The 18,978-nt window shown below is 52.3% G+C and overlaps 1 protein-coding gene across 1 annotated transcript in view; it reads right to left on the reverse strand.

Moving 5' to 3' along the window:
- Positions 1-2,078: 2,078 nt before the first annotated feature.
- The window catches only part of ZBTB16 (zinc finger and BTB domain containing 16), a 191,994-nt gene continuing 175,094 nt past the window's right edge, over positions 2,079-18,978 (reverse strand). Inside the window, exons 5-7 of the mRNA XM_066372807.1 lie at positions 11,520-11,690; positions 6,473-6,640; positions 2,079-4,613 (exon numbers count right to left, since the gene is read on the reverse strand). Coding sequence (XP_066228904.1) covers positions 4,384-4,613; positions 6,473-6,640; positions 11,520-11,690 — 569 coding nt within the window. The 3' untranslated portion in view covers positions 2,079-4,383. The remainder of the gene's footprint in view (positions 4,614-6,472; positions 6,641-11,519; positions 11,691-18,978) is intronic.

The following is an 18,978-nucleotide window of genomic DNA, read 5'->3' on the forward strand; positions in this document are numbered from 1 at the left end:
CCCACCCCCAGCCGTCCTGGTCTATCTCCCACCCTTCTCCTGGCCAGCCTTGCCTTACCCTCCGCCCATCAGTGTCACCGTGAAGGGCCAGTCTGGCTTTGTCACCTCCTACTGAAACACCCAGGTAAGTGCCGTTGTGAAGCTTCAGGAAGGACAAAACATGACCAGAGGGGAGAAAGAGACCTGACTGTGCTGTAGGCCTAGGAAACATGAACAGTCCGATCTTTTTCTGCTTTTCTGTCTTACATCCGGGGCCCCCCCCCCCCCGTGTTCATTCTTGAGCTTGGGAAGAATTGGCCACAGATCTGCCCCCTGCCATCCCTCATGGATGGAGGCCAAAGGCCACCCGCACAGCCGTTCACTCCCCTAGAAGGAGGCAACCCACCAGCCCTGTCCCTCCAAAGCCCCCACTCCCGGCTGTACCAATAGCATCCTGAAAGGTACCCTATACTTGTGAAAAATTGCAGCAGTTTCTTTTCTCCTCCTAAACATGGACAACTGTTCAGGCACAAAGATTAAACAAGCCCACATTGCATCCCTGGATTGTACTGAATCACTGGAGCCCCCAGCCCCCTGGCCACCCCTGTGCCCAGATCTGCCTTCCTCATATCCGTGGCCCCCTCCAAAGCGGCTCAAGCAGCAATGATGCTATTTTATATCTCTTTTGCTATATATCTCTCTTTATATATATATTTTTTCTATCCTATACACACATAGGATTTCAATGCTTTGAATGAGAAAGGAGTGAAAGGAAAAGAGCGCGCGTGAGGGGTCAATGTCACCAAAAGCATCAGGGACGGGAGACACTTTGCAACGCTGGGTAAGGCAGTAGTGAGTCAGGGTGTCAGCAGTACCACAGCTAAAGGCAGGGGGGGCCACGGGGCCGGTGGGCGGGAAGAGGGGGTAAAACCACTCAGATCTTACCTGGAGCGTGGGGCAGCCTCTCCCCTCCTGGGCTCCCAGCCCCCTTGACCCAGACACGTCTCAAGTTTCCAGGTAATTTCTGACTCTCACCTTGGCCGTTAGGCCTGGCCAAGAAGGCCAAGAAGGTCAGAGTTTTCTTGTCTTTGTGACCAGGACGCTGAAAAGGGGCAGGCTGGCCTCCTTCAGGGTGCCTGGGGGTTCGTAGGGGCACAGGGGAGAACAAGCAGGTATATAGAGAGAAGTCTCTTCTTCAGTACTCACAGCAACTGCTTGCTCGTCCTGACCCTCCCCTGCCTCCCTCCTGAGACTCCCTCCGGGACTGGGGGCAACAGGTGCTGATTCAGTACCATCCAATGCTGCAACAGCAGAGCACAACACTGCATGAATTAACACAGCCGCACACCAACAGCACGCGCGCACACACATACAAAGGGATACTTCGCTGGGGGTGGCAATAGGTAATTTTTTTTGTCTTTTTTTTTTTTTCTTTTCTTTTCTTCCTATTCACATTACAAAAGGAAAGAGCAAGGTCTGGTAGAACTGACGCAGGAACTAACCAACATTACAAAAATATTACAATTTGTAGAGATGAGCTCAACCCTCTCGGCTTTAATGAATGGTGCAAGGGGGAGACCCAGGCCGCAGGGGAAGGGTGGGGGGGAGCAAGAGGTGTTAGCTAGGTCGATGGAACACTTTGATTTTTCTTCTTCCCCACCAAAGCTGAAAGACATCTTGCTGTGAAAATTCTGTTTTCTGGGATTTTACAGATCCCCAAGAGCCAGCCAGTACCCCCTTCTTCCCAGGTCAGGGAGGGAACAATAGTGCATAATGATTTCTTACAGACTGCTCCTCCCCCAAAAGATTTCACTCTTCACATTATCAACACAACTGCTCTAGTCACATAATTCAAGTTTAACTTTTTGTTTCCCTTTCCAAAGCACTGTCATTATTATAACTGCAAACTAGCATCCTCCCTACTTTACCATCCCCGATCAACAGTCTAGTGACACAGTCCCCCCAACAATATACCCCCCAACACACAATTTTTAAGGCCTTCAGATCTGGTGGGCAAGATTGCAGGGGAGGCAGGAGAGATGGGGCCAAGGGACAGGGGGGTGGTCACAGCAGCACCCGTCCCTCCGACTTCCCTATACTCTTCACAACCCTTCTCCCCAAAACCGCTTCCCTAAACCACTTTTTAAAAAAACCTAAGATTAAAAATGCAGCCACAACTTTCTCAGAGAGAGAAAGGAAAAGGAAAAGGAAAAGGAAAAGGAAAAGGAAAAGGAAAAGGAAAGGAAAGGAAAGGAAAGGAAAGAAGGAAGGAAGGAAGGAAGAAAAAATAACCTTTTACAAACAAAACATGAGCTGACACGGAGGGCCCACCCCACATGAACACAAATATTGCAAGTGTGCTTTCGGAGCATCAGGGTGGGGGCTGGGAGGGGGGCAGAGCAGCAGAGCGCAGGACAGGAGGCGGGACGGGACAGAGGAACTGGACGAACAGAAGAGGTAGCTTTCAGAAAACAACACCCAACCCAGCGCGACTAAACCAGGACTGGGGCATCCCTAGCCAGCCGGGAACACAGACCAATTTTGGCTATGACAATGCAGACAAGAGGTGGGGACCACGCAGTTGCAAGAGGATCTGAGTAAGACAGGCCCCAGACCCGAATGACCCAGCAAACTGTAAGAAGGGGAGGGGGGGCTTGTCCAGAGTGTTTTAGGCTGAACCCACGCTGGGCACAGTGAGTCCATGCCCTGGGCAGAGCTAACAGTGACTCCAGAGGCCCCCGGTACCATCCCCTCCACCTGCCTTCGGCCGACCCAGCCCCCACATTCAGATCCTGAAAACTCCATCCTCTGTACAGCTCCTCCCAGCAGGGGGGCTAGTGGCTGGGAGGTGGGGGTAGGGTGGGGCTTGGCCAGCTCACGGGTATTAAACCAACTATAATTTACACAAGAAACAGAAAAGAACACCCTTCCCATTCCTCCAACCCCCAATCAAAAAAAAAGAGATTCAGGGGTTACAAAAGCTCATGAGGTCACAAAAAACTGAGGTAATTCAAGTACAATGTGCTAACAGGAAAACTGGGGACAAAGAAAAAAAGTAACACAAGGCCAAAGCGCTTTCAAGGACCCCTCCTCTTCCCCCTCCCTGTGGACTGGATGTGGCGATGGTTCTGTGAGCCAAGAATTCTGTGCCACTCCTGGGCCTGGATTTTCCACTGAGCTCACCAGGTCTGGGGTCTTCAAAGCATCCCCAGAATGACTCAACAGCGCCCTCCCTTGGCCAGTAACCTGACTCCTGGGCAGGTGTCCACTTCTCCAGGCCAGGGGCACGTCTGGAGGCGTTCTCTCCTTGGACAACGAGAGCCCCTTCACAGATTCCTTCCCCCAGGGACTGAACTAGGGGTGGCGGGGATTCATGTCCGTGTGTTCAGTGGGACCGTCCGTGTTTAATTATGTTTTTCCGTCTGGGAAGCAAAAGCAGTTCAGCAGGGAATCTTGCTCAGGACAGGGCTTTCAGGGGGCAGGGTTCCATTTGATCTGCGTCTCAGAAGCTAAGAGTGGGAGTGGGAGCTCTGGGGTCAGACAAGCTACCCACTAGGGAGCTGGAGGAAGAGAGAGACCCTCCTGATCCATGAGGGGCCGGGCACTCCTAGATGTGGAGGACGGGAGTCCAGTGGTGGCAGGGACAAGGAGCTGGGGGAGGGGCAAGAGCTGGAGGCTCCTGAAGACCAGGAGGGGACACCCTGGTGTGGCAGAGCAGAGGACCACAGCAGGTGGCCTGAGTGGTGGGCAGGGAAGAGGAGCCCTTCCCCACCCCAATCTGCCCCAGCACACTAGAGCTGCCACTTCCTGTGTCAACCAGTGACCTGGCAGCCAAGCCCCGCCCCCTCCAGGTTCCCTCCTGCCCCCCCTTTCCCACCTCCACCTTCTCAGGAGCTGGTGAGGGGATGGCAGGCAGAGATCATTTGGCTTTGACCAGAAAACCCCTCACTTTCCCGCTAGCCTCCATTTCTGGACATAAAATAAGGGTCTGGGTGGAGGGAAGAGAACAAATCCACCTCTGCCTTCACCCAAGAAAATCAGGCCAACCTCCAGCCAAGGGAGGGGGAGGGAGGCCCCAGGAAGGGGCAGGGCCAGGCACCCAGGCCGCCTGGAGCCCCAGAGAGAACCAAGGCCAGACAGCCACCAGGTTTTGCTTTTCTTCTTTTTTTCATGTATATATGTATATGTATATATATGTGTGTGTATATATACATATATGCGTGTATATGTATATATGTAAGTATGTGTCTATACATACATATATACACACATACATATATACACACATACATATATATATACATATATATATATATCTTATTTTTTTGCACAATCCTTCCTCGACTTCATCCTGCTCTAACTCTTCTCTCCTTGCTCCCTTCTCTGCCCCCGCCTGGCCGGGCCTCACACGTAGCACAAGTAGAGATACGTCTTCTCTATTCTCCAGTCGGGTGGGATCTCCTCGGGCTTGTGGCCCTTCATGTGCTTCTGCATGGAGGAGAGGCTGGGGCAGTACTCCGTGCAGATGGTGCATTGGTAGGGGGAGGCGCCATTGTGCGTCCTCAGGTGTTTGATCATGGCCGAGTAGTCCCGGGAGCGCTGGTGGCACAGCTTACACTCAAAGGGCTTCTCACCTGTGGAAGGAAGGCGGAAGGAGAAGCTGTTAGGGCTGCTGAAGGGCCGCTTGGGGCCCTCAGTCCACCCTTGGGTTTGTTGGGGAGAATGTTCCTCTAGTTCAGCACTTTCTACAATGGTTGATACATAAGCCAATATGGCATAATCCACTAGTCACAGATGGCAGGACAGTGCCTGAAATATGGCTAGTGCGGCTGGAAACTACACTTTCCATTTTATTTCACTGCAACTAATTTAAATAGCTAGTGGCTACAGTATTGCAACACAGCTCTTCCCCTTGCCTTATACGCTTCCCTCCCTAGGGCAGGAAACGTAGGTCTAGAAAAGGGGCAGGGAGGCCCGAAACTTCCTTGGGGATGGCTCTCCAGTGGTTCCTTCGGGGGGGGGGGGCAGAGCTACAGATGGTGGGGAGCCAGGATGGGGTGAATCTAAGGAAACGCCATCCTTTAATCCTGCTGCATCTGGAGCTTGCTAGTTATCACAGGCGAGCTTGCACCCGACCCTGCCTTCCTTCTCGTCGGGGTCTCAAATGGGGGAGGGACAGAAAGCCTGGGAGTGCACGGCCACATTCTAGCTGCTACCCAGCCTCCCCTTTGCTGATTCCCCTGGAGCTGAGCAGAAGGTGTGAGGAAACCTCGTTTCGATGCAGTAATTAACTGGCCAGCCATCCCGCTATCATCGATACTCCTCCATGCCGAGGCCCCAGCAAATAATGAAGTAATGAACAGCCAAAGTGATCTAACTATCGACCTGCTATTTACAATAGTCACTGCCAATGCATTTAATGATCCACCTGCCAGGTCACATCCCCGACAAGGGGCTAGGGAAGCCCCCGGGCTCTGGGGAAGCCTCTGGGCTACTCTTGTGGTCAGCAACAAGCATCCCGTCCTCTCCTTGTGGCTGATGCCAGAAAGCAGAGCTCTGACAGGTATCCTCTGCCCACTGCTCCTCTCCCACAGGGCCCCTCCCCCACTCCCCTGCAAAGGAGAGCTACCTCCCCTCCTAGCTTGCCAGACTCCACTATCTTCCGCTACCTCTTATCCTCAGAGCAAGTCCTTCCGAATATCTACCTGTCCCCAAGCACTGTTGTACTGGTGATAAAATGTGTTATTGGCTCCCCCAAAAGTCTGGATTTGTAGCATTTTCCCATGGCCATGTTGTGACTGCTCTCACCATTGTCAATGTTAAGCAACCAAGGCAATGCTATTGAACGTGCAGGTGGGAAGAGGGCAGAGCTGGCTCCCACAAGCTGGGCGGTCCTGCTGCACATCCCGCTGCCCCTAGCTCTGGCAGTCTGGACCCCAGGACCACTTCCAGTTGTTCTGTCCTTGGACCTCAGGGCAAACAGTAGCTCACATCTCTTTTATGTAAAAAATAAATGTGAGATCCCTTTGAAATGGCAAAACATTATACACATGGAGGGTTTATTAAATACATCTGCTCCTCTAATTTCAGAACCCAGCTTTCACTTAGGACTTCTCAGCCCTCTTCATAACCTTACTCAGTACCCTCTAATTCTTACTCTGTCAAGTAAAATACTATCCTAATCTTCACTTTCAGCTAGCTAGGCAAACTTAAGTCAGGATTCACAGATAAGATGTCTTCTTGCATGATCTAGAAACGATTGGTATGGCTGCCTGGAGAGCTTATCTGGGCTCATGGGAAGTGTGCTATGATTGATTAGCAATGTCTGCCTTGGCCTTGCAAGGTCAGCAGTGGCACTCAGGTCAACAGACTAAGCCTTAACAGAACCTGTTCTACTCTTTGGCTCAGAGCTAGGCTTCTCTGGGAGCCATCTTTCCCCCATCCGCAGCCAAGTTCCAGAGCCCGCTCAGGAGCCCTCTCCGGCCCTTGGTACCTGTATGCACCCTATAGTGCGTCTCCAGCTGGTGCTTGAGGCTGAACTTCTTGCCACACCCATTGCACTCGTAGGGTTTCTCGCCCGTGTGGATGCGTTTGTGGCTCTTTAGTGTGCTCTCATCCCGGAAGCAGCTGCCACAGAACTCACACTCGTACGGGTGGTCGCCTGTGGGGACAAGGGGCTGGTTCAGGCCCTCACCCACCCCTGTCCCCACTTCAGGGGGTGGCAAGGCTCAGTCAGTGCACCAGGAGGACAAGAGTGCCTGCCTCTGCCAGCCCCCACAGCCTAGGCAGAGAGCACGTGTCCACACACGTCCACACCTCACTGTTGCCCAGTGTACACTATGGGTCAAGGGCCAATCTCAGGAAGACAGAGTCCCATTTGGTTCAGGGATGAACAGCCGTCCTCAGTAGGTGGGCCCCGTGACAGTGAGGAGACCTGGAGGCTTGCAGAGCTTGCCCGTCAGCTTCGCATGCCACCTCCTCTTCCCTTCCTCCAGGGCAGGGGTAGAAGCCCCTCCGACATAACAGCCTCGCTCATTAAAAATCCTTCCAATTTGGGGAGCAATGAGAACATTATTTCCAAAACTCCAACTGCTGTTTCCCTCCTCCACAGTTTTATACAGCTGTTCTCTCCACTTGACCTCTTCATCTGTCCCCAGTGAACTCCTACTCATCCTTCAAGGCCCTGCTCACAAATCAGCCGTGTTTTGGAAGTTTCTCTTTAGTCTCTCAGGCAAAATGAGTTACAGTTTCTTCTCTGTCCCCAAAGAGGAAAAAAAAAAGTCCAGCATTTCATTCTTTTAGCAACAGGAGTCTATGGTCTAATTAAAATGGCTCCTTTTTTTTTGTTGAGTGCTTACTACCATGCTATGAACTTCACAAGGATCATTATCATGTGATCACTGCAACATGACAAGAAAGATGTTACTATTATTGCCATTTTACAGATAAGAAAAATGAGGTGCTTAAAAATGCTTAAGCATGGCCCCCAAGGTCAAACAGTAAGTAGCAGAGTCAGACTCTGTCCTGGCCCTAGAGTCTGGACACTGGCAACGTCTCAGGTTGCTAACTGACGTGCTGTGCTACATCTACCGTTACACCCACTGCGCTTTTAAATGGAAGCACATCAAGTGTGCAAAGGGAGCTTCGTTCATCCCGGTACCATCAGTGTGTAATGTAAGGACAGCACTGAGCCTACGCTCCGGAAATGTTGGGCACAGGAAACCTGGGGAGAACCACATGTCCTCAGCCCGGAGTCCCTGCCCATCAGCGTCCTTTCTGTGCGTGCCAATGTCCCCCGGAAGGTGAGAGGTTGGCTGTGGTGTGGGGGTTAACTTATTTCTCATTTTGTACCCAAAGTGGGGGCTGGTTTTGGGGGATGAAAGGTGAAGACTTCAGCTACTTATTTATTACAGGAGTGAAGGCACAGACAATAAAGATAGATTGATCACCCCAGACTTTGTTCATGAATATTTAAATATCGCTGATTCGTCTTGTCACTGTAATTACAATTTCTCTGGGCTGCATCTCCAACAACCACAGTTTATGGTAAAGAATGGCCCACTGTATTTCACTTGTCCCTCTGCAGATGTGCAGGGCTGCCAACCGTGTAATGTCCTCTGCATTTCATACATTTTCTTCAGCTGCTGAAGGTTTAAGTCATCCACAATGACCTACGTTTTTTCATTATCCCCATGTCAAACCGTGCTCGTGCCTGGGCATAAATTGTCCTTCTCGTTATAGACTCGCGTGCCTGTGCCTTCACTTCTTCTTTAAAATGTTTTGCTCTCTTCTCTCTCTCTCTCTCTCTCTCTCTCTCACTCCCTCCCTCCTCCGGCCACTGCCCCAAGCTCCCTGCTCTTGAATGCAGGTCCCTGCATACCATATAAATTCTCATCTGTTCTCATGATTCTGAAGGGTTTTCGAGGCTCTCTGGGGAGTGGATGCTGGGGTCTGCCCACCGGTGGGCTCTCTCGGGGGTGACAGATTGGCAAGAAGCCCCGAGGGCGCAGAGGGGTGGGTGAGAGCAACTCAATCGAGGAGAAGCTGAGAGAAGAGCCAGCTCTCAAGATCAGTCCCTGTGCATCTCTGGGCACTGCCCTGGCGGAGCCCTGGCAGTGACCCCGGCCCCCTGGCTGAGCCCTGGCAGTGACCCCGGCCCCCTGGCTGAGCCCTAGCAGTGACCCTGGCCCCCTGGCTGAGCCCTGGCAGTGACCCCGGCCCCCTGGCTGAGCCCTGGCAGTGACCCCGGCCAGTGAGTCCCTACAGGCAGATCGGGAGATGAACCGAGCCCCGCGTTCTCAGCACTGGCCTCTCTTCTCGCTGCCACTGGGGCTGTGCAGACTGTCTGTCCCCAGCCGCCGGCTCCCTCTAACCCAAGGGGAGGAGAGGCTCGTGTGGATCCTGGTCCTAATTAGCTGCGGGAGGTCAGCCTGCATCCACCTGTGCTTGCGTGCCACTCTCTGTGTGGATGGCTGCACACAGCCTGTCTGACATCCAATCACCCTCCTTACGGAATCATCAGCGATTACAACTTTAATCAAGGATTCGGTATCCTCATTAAGATACAAATAAATAAATAAAGCAAGGGCCACGTGAGATTTCAGTCGGAGCAGGTAATTAAAATGTATGTCGGCAGCCACCCGGCCGGGGGAACCAGCACCTGTGCCCCTCTCCTCCAGAGGGGGGCCTAAGAGTTTAAAAAACAACAAAGGGTTAAGATAGAGGAGTTTGTTTAATTAGGATTTTATGAATTTAATTATGAACTGGATCACATGTTAAATGAGTTTAAATAGGAAATCTGAAGAGTCAACTAGGGAAAAGAGTAAGGAAAACTTAAAACTCACACACATGCACACACACAGCTTTTGGAACATGGCGAGGACCTGGTCCAAAATCCTCACCCTGAGAGTGAATTGTGTCAGTGTTCCCATAATGTACACACAACTGGCCGCAGAACTCAAAATCCAATTTGTGGCATGTTGATTAACTCTGTAGCCTCTTTAATGAGCTTGATATTAAGTGCAGGACAAACGAGACTAATTAGAGCCCCCTCTGGCATGCCCAGTGCACCTGTGACCCCAGCGGTCTGTCCTTATACCTGGTGGTCTTCCTGGCACTGGCTAGGCCCAGTGTCGCCCTGCCCACCCCAGCCCCATCCTGTCCGTTACTCGGGCCCCTCCGTGCAGCAGCTGAGAGTTTATTATATGATGAGCCGTGTGGATCAGGGATCCATCAATGCCAAGAGCACGGCTGGACTAACTTACCAAACACAGCTGCCAATGCTAAACACCAGGCCCCAGCAGCAAATGGGCCAAGAACAACGGCATATTAATGAGGCATTGTGTGGGGTGTGCTCAGCCTGTGTATGGCTTGTGTGTATCGGGCCTGGCTGGTGTGGAGATTGATGGGTGGTTGCATGTGTGTGTGCACAGGCAGTGCTCGTGTCCCGTGTATCCCAGATTAAGTCTCTCTCCCCACAGATCTGAGCCACGACCGACACGGAAGCCTGTGACATTTTGATAGCTGAGCTCTTTAAAGGTGGCCTGGGCAGAGCAGGGCCTATTCTGCGTAGACTTAGCAAGGCTGGGATCATGCCGGTCACATGAAGGCAAGAGATGGGACCCAGAGCGTCCTCAGAAGTGGCTGAAGGTTACTGGCCATCTCTGATAGGCTAAATTTGGGGACAAGGTGGGTGGGGGAGGTATGGACGGGAAGGTGCCTGTACCTATAAGGATGCTGGTGACACACTAGTGAGAACATCCTTGTCAGCACCCCTTCCTCCATAGCCCTTCTTATACAGCTGACTCCAAGGGACCGCCCCCCTGTCCTAGGCCAGCAATTCTAAATAATTTTCAGCAAATGTGGTGATGTTAAGGCAATATGCTCCCTGGAATAGAGCAGCATCTAGAAGGGAGAGCCCAGGCAGGCTCTTTGGTGACAGTGCCCACTGCTGGCAGGACAGGACCACTCAGACCAGGAGAAAGAATGCTCCTCCCATGTCCAGCAGAGCCTCCACCCACAAGAAGCCTGGCATGCACACTTGATTCCAGAGCTGTGACAAGACTCAAGAATGAGATGAGAAAGTGCCCAACCATCCCTGTTGGCATACACAAGTTTCTGTGCCCTCTCCAACAGACATGAACATATGCCTTGTCACAGCCTAGGTATAAAGTCTGCCTGCCTGTCTCCCTGGCCCTGCCCCATCACCACCTCTCACCCCAAACCCAGGAGAGAACACACCAGCGGAGAAACACGCAGACTCAGAAATGGACAGTTTAGTATCCATGTACAGTCAGCAAGGACCCAGTTTTGTTTGAGAGAAAGGAAAGAGTATAAGTCATCCATTCCCTTACTAGGGGACCGGGGAAGTTGCAAGGAAGCAAATGCCTCTTGGCCCTCGGGGACCAAGGGTCCCGTCCCCAAAACCTAGAGAGTGGTGGTATCTCCCTGAGTCACAACCCCTGTTGTCCCCCATCATCTGGACCTGGCTAAGCGGGGATAGTTCATGGCTCCTTGTTTATTCCCCTAAACAAGGTTAATGCCTCAGAGTAGAAAACATGATTCTGTTATTGGGGAGCAATTAGGACCACTTCTGCAAGGTTCTCCTAAGAAAGAGCCCGAGGCTGACTTCGAGAATGTGTTTCCATGGGGTGGGGGCCAGGGAGAGTGAAGGGATGTATGGCAGAGAGAAATTAGAGACCAAGCAGGTAGGTTTTTCTCAAAATGAGTTTTGGGTCCACCTGCCTCCGAAACCCTTGGGAACATTTACCAACAATGCTGAGTCTTGCATCCCACTTCATATGCAATGAACCCAAGTTTCTGAGGGGGGGGGGGGCAGACCGCATTTCTAATGAAGACCCTCACTGCTGATGGGAACTCAGGTTCCACAAGGTGGGACGGGGAGAACTATCACATCTACCAACACAACTGCACCCTTCCCCCACAGCCCAACCCTTCAACAAAGAAGGGCTTTTGGATGTAAATTCAGCCCTTGCTTCCCAGAGACCCTGACTGACATATCACCCGGCTGGCCGGCCTACCTGTGTGTGAGCGCAGGTGGCGCTTGAGGGCGGTGTGGCTGGGGAAGGTGCGGTTGCACTCGCTGCAGATGTAGCTGCGCACGCCCGCGTGAACCTCCATGTGCTGCTGGAGCGCGCTCTGTGCCTGGAAGCGTTTCCCACACAGCAGACAGAAGACAGCCATATCTGCGCCTGTGGGAGACAGGAGGGCAGGGCCTCAGGGGCTAGGGCACAGGCCTCTCTGTGCCCAGTGGGCAGGCTTGAGCAAGAGCCGTCACAAACAGTGCCCCAAGCCCTCATGCTCAGGGGCAAACCCAGAGGCAGCCGGGGCACCTAGTGTGTGATCCAGTAGTGAACAAAACCAGCTTGCTTCCCGTCCTTGGAAACCTAAAGTCCAATGGGAGAAAGATATGCATTAGCCAACCACACCACAGCAGCAAATGTGAGTGGGCAACTGCGTGGTGTGCTGGGTCGAAGGCACTGTACCACAATGGCGTGTGTCAGAGGGACTTTGCGGTGTCTAGGGCAGGAGCTGAAGAGTAACAACAATGAAGGCAACATCTGCCAGCCATTGTCCAAATGTAACCAAAATCACATCTCCAAAACAAAGGTTCTACATCCTCACCATTCAGATAAAGAAAATGAGGTTCAGAGGTTGAGTGACTTGTCCAGAGGCCTGTGGAGTCTCCTGATGCTGGTTATCAGACCCTGTTCTTTTAACCACTTCCTCCTTCATCAAAGCACGCATCTTAAGGGTGCACTCATTCAACAAATATTATTTTAGCACTTTCTACAAGTAGGACCATCTTCTCAGTACTGGAGACTTAACCATGGAAATCTACACAGTCCCTGCTCTCAGCACCCTAGGTGAGCAGGGACGGCACTCCTGGAAGCTGAGTCGCTGTGAGCACTGCGTGCGGGAGAGAGACGCGGTGGGTGGGAGGGTCAGACGGAACGTGCAGCTGGGGAAGCAGGAGGGAACAGAGGGGAAAACTCAAGAAGCCAGCAGGGGTCTTGAAAACCATATTAAGAGCTTTAGGCTTCATCCCAAGACCAAAGGGCAATTGTCAAAGAATTTTAATCCAGTGAGTGATACGAGATTTTTACTTAGTCCAGTCTGGTCATTCTTGGGCTGGTGTGAAGCAGAGGCAGGCAGCCACCCCCCCCCCCCGGCACTTTCCAAAGACAGGCGGCCACTGTTGGCTTGCGGCTATGAACCCCTGACCAGTGTCCTGGCCTTCCGGGCACTGTACCACAGACAGAAGCATCTACACCCTCTGTCTGAGTCCTGCCTGGTGGCCCGCTGCCCACCGTTTTGGATTCCGTTTCCCTAGGAAGCCCACTTGTTCACCTCTCCGTGCTGGCATCTGAGCAGCATCACCTGTGCTCAGCCCTGTGTGCGGGACAAGCAGAAAAGGTGGGCAGGCCTGGCATCCGTCAACCCACCCCAGAGTGGGGGAATGGGCAGAGTACGGGCTGCCAGGAGCTGTGGCGTGCTTCGTGTGGAATTGGGAGGCTCCTGGTGGCAAGTGGGGTGAAGGGAAGGGCAGCATGGAGAGCCGGGGCTGCCTCCCTGGCCCACCCACAGAGACGGCCAGTGGGAGGCCTGCTGTCTCCACCTCAGTCCCATTCGTGGCTGGTTTGGGGGTGGATTAGTGGGAAGGCAAGAGCTCTCATTCCCTCCTACTCCTCCACCCCTCCCAGCCACTTGTGTAGACACTCAGAAGACTGGGCACCTGCAGCCATGTTCAGTTCGTGCTTCCCTGGGCGTCCGGGCCCAGGGACGGCTGAGCAGGGAGATGGTGCAAGCAAGGGCGTGGCCTTGCTCTTGGCCTCAAAGAGCGGAAGGGAAGGGACCGGTATGGGCACTGTGCTAGGTGCTTTATCTATGTTGACGTCTCACTGAAAATGTGCACCTGTCAACCAGGCATTCTTATCCTCCTCTTTATACATGGGAAAACAGAGATTAAGTAACTTGCCCAAGGTCAGATAGTGTGAAAAAGACAGAGCTGAAGTTTGAAAATGCCTAGGTCTGTCCGGTGTCAAGAATCATAGGGCTGGACTGGTGTCTACCTCTGGGTCTGCCCCCTGTTTGCCTGGCCTCTGGGAAATGCAGAGCACCAGCACCAGCCAGCCAGCCGGCTCAGGAGCTGCAAAGCGTCCAGGGTTTCCCCCACATTGTGTGCAGAGAACCTGGGCCAGCAGCAGAGCCACGGGTGCGGGTCTCTGAAGACTCCCAACCCCCCTGGAAGTCAGTAAGGTCTCTGGCAGGTAGGTGCACTCAGCTCCACTTGATCAAGGGGCACACCGAAAGGAGTGGTCTGTCCAGGCAGTAGCAGAACAATGGCTGACAGTGAGTCCCCGAAGTCCAGCCATTCTGGCCAATCTGCCCAGGACTGGAGTCCATCTGCCAGGTGTTCTGTGGCACAGCAGCCCGGCTGCTTCACCCCCAGGGCCCCCTCTCTGCCCCCAACATCACCCCACAGAGAAGCCCGAGTAAACAGAGTCAAACAGCTGCTTTCTGTGGGTAAGATACAGCAGGCTCCCCGGGTGAGCCAGGCCCAGGTTTCTCCTCCTGCATTCCCTGAAACCTCCAGGGTGGAGGAGCCGAGATCAGATGAATGGCATTCCCAGTAGGACACCCCAAGCCTAACACGCCAGGCCCAGAGGAGCCCTGACGGCCAGCACCCCCGAGCAGGACAGACTGGAACTCCAGCATCGCTCCACACCCTTGGTCATCCCAAGGTCCCAGGAAGCTGCCCCACTAGGCCGTCCCTCCTCGGAAGGGCCTGAATCCAGCTCGAGCTCATCCAGCTGGCACAGCGACTACTACCAAGTGCAAACACTGTGCTAGGTGACAAGGGAGGTGCTGAGATCAACCTGAGAAACAGGTTCCCAGACTACTGGGGGACACCAAGTCACCCAACAACCAGCGAGGCCGCAAGGCAGGGCATCTTCACGAGGCTTCGGAGAAGATTCTGAGAGATGTTTTCTCAATGGCTTTGCAACATGGAGAGTATTAAGAAGCAGTCCGTATTCAGAAAAAACCAGGAACTGCATTTTTCCATACATAGATGGGACATAAAAGTGAGACCAAGAGACATTGATAAGAGTGTGGTGGTTACGGGGGGAGGGAGGAGAGGGAGAGGGAAGGGGGAGGGGGAGGGGCACAAAGAGAACTAGATAGAGGGTGACAGGACAATCTGACTTTGGGTGATGGGTATGCAACATAATTGAACTTTAAGATAACCTGGACATGTTATCTTTGAATATATGTATCTTGATTTACTGATGTCACCCCATTAAAAATAAATACAATAAAAAAATAATAATAAAAAAAAAAAAAAGAGAAGCAGGGGTGAGGCAGTGGGCTCAGAGGCCAGGCTAAGGAAACACCACTAGCAAACCTCAGGGCAGGCAGGGACGGAGGACAGGCCCTGAGGACAAACATAAGCAGGGAGGTGACTGGGAGTCAGATCCCAGAGGGCTGTACTGCCCAGGGGAGCAGATCATACTCCGTCCTGCAGGCCACGCTGTGCCAGGGAAGGAGGGGGTGCTGGCACGACCCTACCAGTACTGAGGGCAATCGGCCTGGGGACAGCATGGGGACTGATGGCAGAGGCAGGCAGCTGGAAGCAGGGAGAGAGCTGATGGCGTTGTGCTACCACAGAGGAGGCTGGAACCAGAGGACGGTCAGGGCCGGGAGCACAGGAGGAGGAGAGAATGGAGGAAGGGCGCGGCAGGGCCTGGGCCTGGGGACCTGGGTCTGGGCTCAGGCAGGACGCACGGTGCACCCAGAGGCCCAGACAGCCAGCTCTGCGCCTTGGTGACAAGTTTAACATTATAGAGATGAAACCTAGAAAGAAAACACAACAGAGTCCTTCCCATGGTCTCCCCCTGCTTCCCGGGTCATCGACAAGGCACGGGGCGCTCTCTCTGGCCGCTGATACGCTGACAGAGACGAGACAGGGGGGCTGAGGGGCCCTGCTCTGCTCTCCCCATCCCCGTGTTTGGGCACCGACAGCTGAGAGAACGGGAAAAATATTTTAAAAGAGAAAAGGGAAGGGCAGAGGAGAAGTGGAGGAACAGACAAAGAAAAGCTATCGGTGTGTGCAAGTCAAAAACCCCGAGACTTCATAAAAGCTATTAAAACAATTTGCTATAGTTTCTGCTTAGCTGATTGTCCGCGTGTATGATGAGTCAGGGCAGAGTCTATTATGCCGGGAGATTAAGCAAATAAATGCTCGCTTTCGGAAACACATTAAAACGTGGGGCTCTAAAAATAAAATCATCTAGAAAATTGTATTAGCAATTCATTAGCTGCGGAGAGACGTGTGGCACGGCAAGGGGACGCGGCCGGATCAGAAAGAACAGTGCCCCCTCCCAGACCTGATCAGCACAACATACAGGAGCCCAAAGCAGCACAGCATCCTGCTCTGTCACTCACTTGCTGTGATGTTCAGTGAGTCACTGAACCTCGCTGGGCCAGAGTGTGTCCATCCCTTGCCACACTGCCTCTGGTTTTGAGAGCATCAAATGAGATACCCACATGAAAAAAGCTTTCAAGCTATAAAGTGACAACAGGGCCAGTGCCTGCCCTGACGATGCCTTCTCTGAATTAGAAAATCATGCCTCTTCCTCTGGGCAGACACAGACCCTCGCCTGGATGCACACAGCTCAAGGAAGCAGAGCAAGCTGGGTGCCAGCCTCTAGCCCCTTAGCCAAATGTCCTCATGCCATGAACAACCTGGCCACGGCTCATGGCAGCCTGGCACAATATACAAGCCTATGTTGTTTTTATCGATTCTGGGCTGCTTCTTCCAGGAAGCTGACCCTAGAGAAGGAGGCATCCTGGCTGAATTACACCGTTTAGTACCCAGGGCCAACAACGTCTTCTTCCGAGCCCTCCTGATGGCAGCACGTAAAACCCTGGGTTGCATTTATTCTTTGACATTCAGCTCTGCCTGCTAGACTGTAAACCCTGTAAAGCAGAAGCGGTGTTCTTTATCTTTGTGGAGCACAACAAACGTCTGGCAGGGAGTAGGCTCTTGATGGCTGCCTGGAGCTATTGGGCAGTCACAAAGAGCAGAGGCAGGGCGGGGTGGGAAGTCACTGCACAGAGACAGACAGCTAGAGCCAGGAAAGCTCCCAACTGTGCTCCTTGGCAAAGAGTGACGCGAAGCAACCCACAGGTGGATGGTCTTTCTGGGCCTCTTGGGTCTGTGTGGTGGGCTGGATAGCACTCCCCAGTTCTGGCTCCAAGCAAAGACCCAGAAATGGAGAAGAACCAGTTTTATCAATGTCACACCGTGGACTAGTCACAAAAGACTCCAGGTCCAGCCAGAGGGTGGCCCTTCCTGGCTCTGGAACACTGGGCCACACAGCTGCTGCTTGTGGCCTCCTTCCTTCATCCAGCAAACAGTGTTCAGGACTAACCTGCCCTGTGCAACGTCAACCACACAGTGCAGTTATGAGGCAACTGACAAAAGTTTTTGAGTCTGTAAATCCTATGAATGTATTGTTTTCTATCAATCTGTAATTTTCAATGCAAATCAGAAACATAATTTAGCCTTGGACCAAGAAAATAATTTGCCAGGTCAAAGAAGAGCACTTCCTCTACTCTTCTGAACAATGAATGGACTCGGTCTTGGGCTGGACTCCTAGCAAACTAGGACTAGGAAGAGGGCGTGGAGGTGGCAGGTTGAATGAGGAGTGGTTCCAGGTGATGTGGGCGGGTCCTTGCAGACATCCGGGCCCCCTTTGCATCATCTCTGGAGATGGTGAAAACACCACATCCACCCTCCACCCTCACGGGCAGCACAGCAGCCAGTGTTGGCCGCCAAGGCATGCACAACTCACAGACTCTCCATTTAAAACGAGTTTAATTTTAGCAAAAAGACAAGAAAAAAGAGAAAGCAAGAAAGCCAAGGCCGGAGTGGAACAAAAGGAGGCAGAGGGATGACATTGATCCAGGGTATTTATTTCATCCAGCAGAGGACTGGGTCTGAAATTATGAGACACAAAAACCCTCATGTTTACACCTGTACCATTTCCATACCAATTAGCTCTTTAATAGAAAAGAAAGAACAGCATCAGAGGGGTACACAGCTGGAGAAGATGTTCAGGTGCTACACCTTCTTGGAGCAAGGCTCTTATTATCTCTGGCTATAAGCAGTTTCTTAATCAAAAGAGCAGAGGGATCTAAATATAATCTGGCTTTCCTTGGTAAGCCGGCAGTGACTGCTACGTGTGTGTGTGTGCCGGAGCACGTGTGGTCCTTGCGTGTGGACCACGGATGAGCTCCTCACGGCCGACAGCCCCCAACCTCCCTCAGCAAAGGAGGAGCTGTTTCCCCAGATACCCCAGCAGCTTCTTCTTCCCAGAGGAAGAAAATATCAAATTTAGAGGTGTGTGAAAACCTTGATTTCTAATGGAACCATCCCCACCCCCCAGTATCATTGTTAAAGATGAGGTTGAGCTATATCATCCACTGTGCGGGAAGAAGAGACAGATAAGCAGCTGGGCTGACTCACCTAAAAGGCAGAAAGGCTCTGTCTGCCCCTAAGGAGAACAGCAAAGGCTAGAGGTGTGCTTGGCGGGGGGCGGGAGGGGGTGACGGGGACGGGACAGGGAGCAGACAGAAAGGAACCAAACCAAACCCAGCCCATGGTGGCATTGGCAGAGTGCCTGCCCCTTTTGACTTTTCTTTTTCTAATTTTTTTTTAATTTAGAAATTAAATTTAATGCGGTGACACTGATCAATAAGTCCTTTTGACTTTTCAAGGGACCTCTGGAGAAAGGGCCAAGAGCTCCTCCCTCCAGTTTTCCTCTTGGGCATAAGCTGCAGGACCATTTGGGACAAGCTCTTGAACTTCGTCAGAGAAACAGCTATATGCACCGTGAGGGCCCAGCCTGCCCAGCCAAGAAAGTGTCAGCCCACTGACCTTGGGAGTGACAGCTGCTAGGGAGAGACAAGTCCCACTGTCTCCTTCGCTGCCCGCTGCCTCTTCCAGGAGGGCGAGAGAAGGCTGAGAACACATCTTGGGAAGCTTGCCACAGACCAGGTTAGTACACACAGTCACCTGCTGCTGGGCACTTGTGTCTGGTGCTCAGTTACCCTTTTCCAAACCAAGCCAGGAGCTAAAAACCTAAACATTTAGCCTTCTTGTCAACTCCAGCCTTGCCAATTCCAGTCTCCTTACCCAACCCTTTCTACCCCCTTTCCCTTTCTTTCTTACCTGCTTAGAATCTTGGAAGGCATCTATCCATGTATATATAACCTTCCATTTTCATGAGGGAGAGGAGGAATGTTATGGTTTCACATGGATAGTCCAGGAAGCAGAGAATTCTTAATGAAATAACCAAAAAGGGGAGGAGTTGGAGTAGTTAGCTAATTCAAAATTGTTTTAAAACTAAGCCATGGATGGGTGTGTGATTACAAGTCTCAAAGCACACACAGACACACACACACACACACACA

The sequence above is a fragment of the Saccopteryx leptura genome, chromosome 1 (genome assembly GCF_036850995.1).
Source record: "Saccopteryx leptura isolate mSacLep1 chromosome 1, mSacLep1_pri_phased_curated, whole genome shotgun sequence".
Classification (NCBI taxonomy): Eukaryota; Metazoa; Chordata; class Mammalia; order Chiroptera; family Emballonuridae; genus Saccopteryx; species Saccopteryx leptura.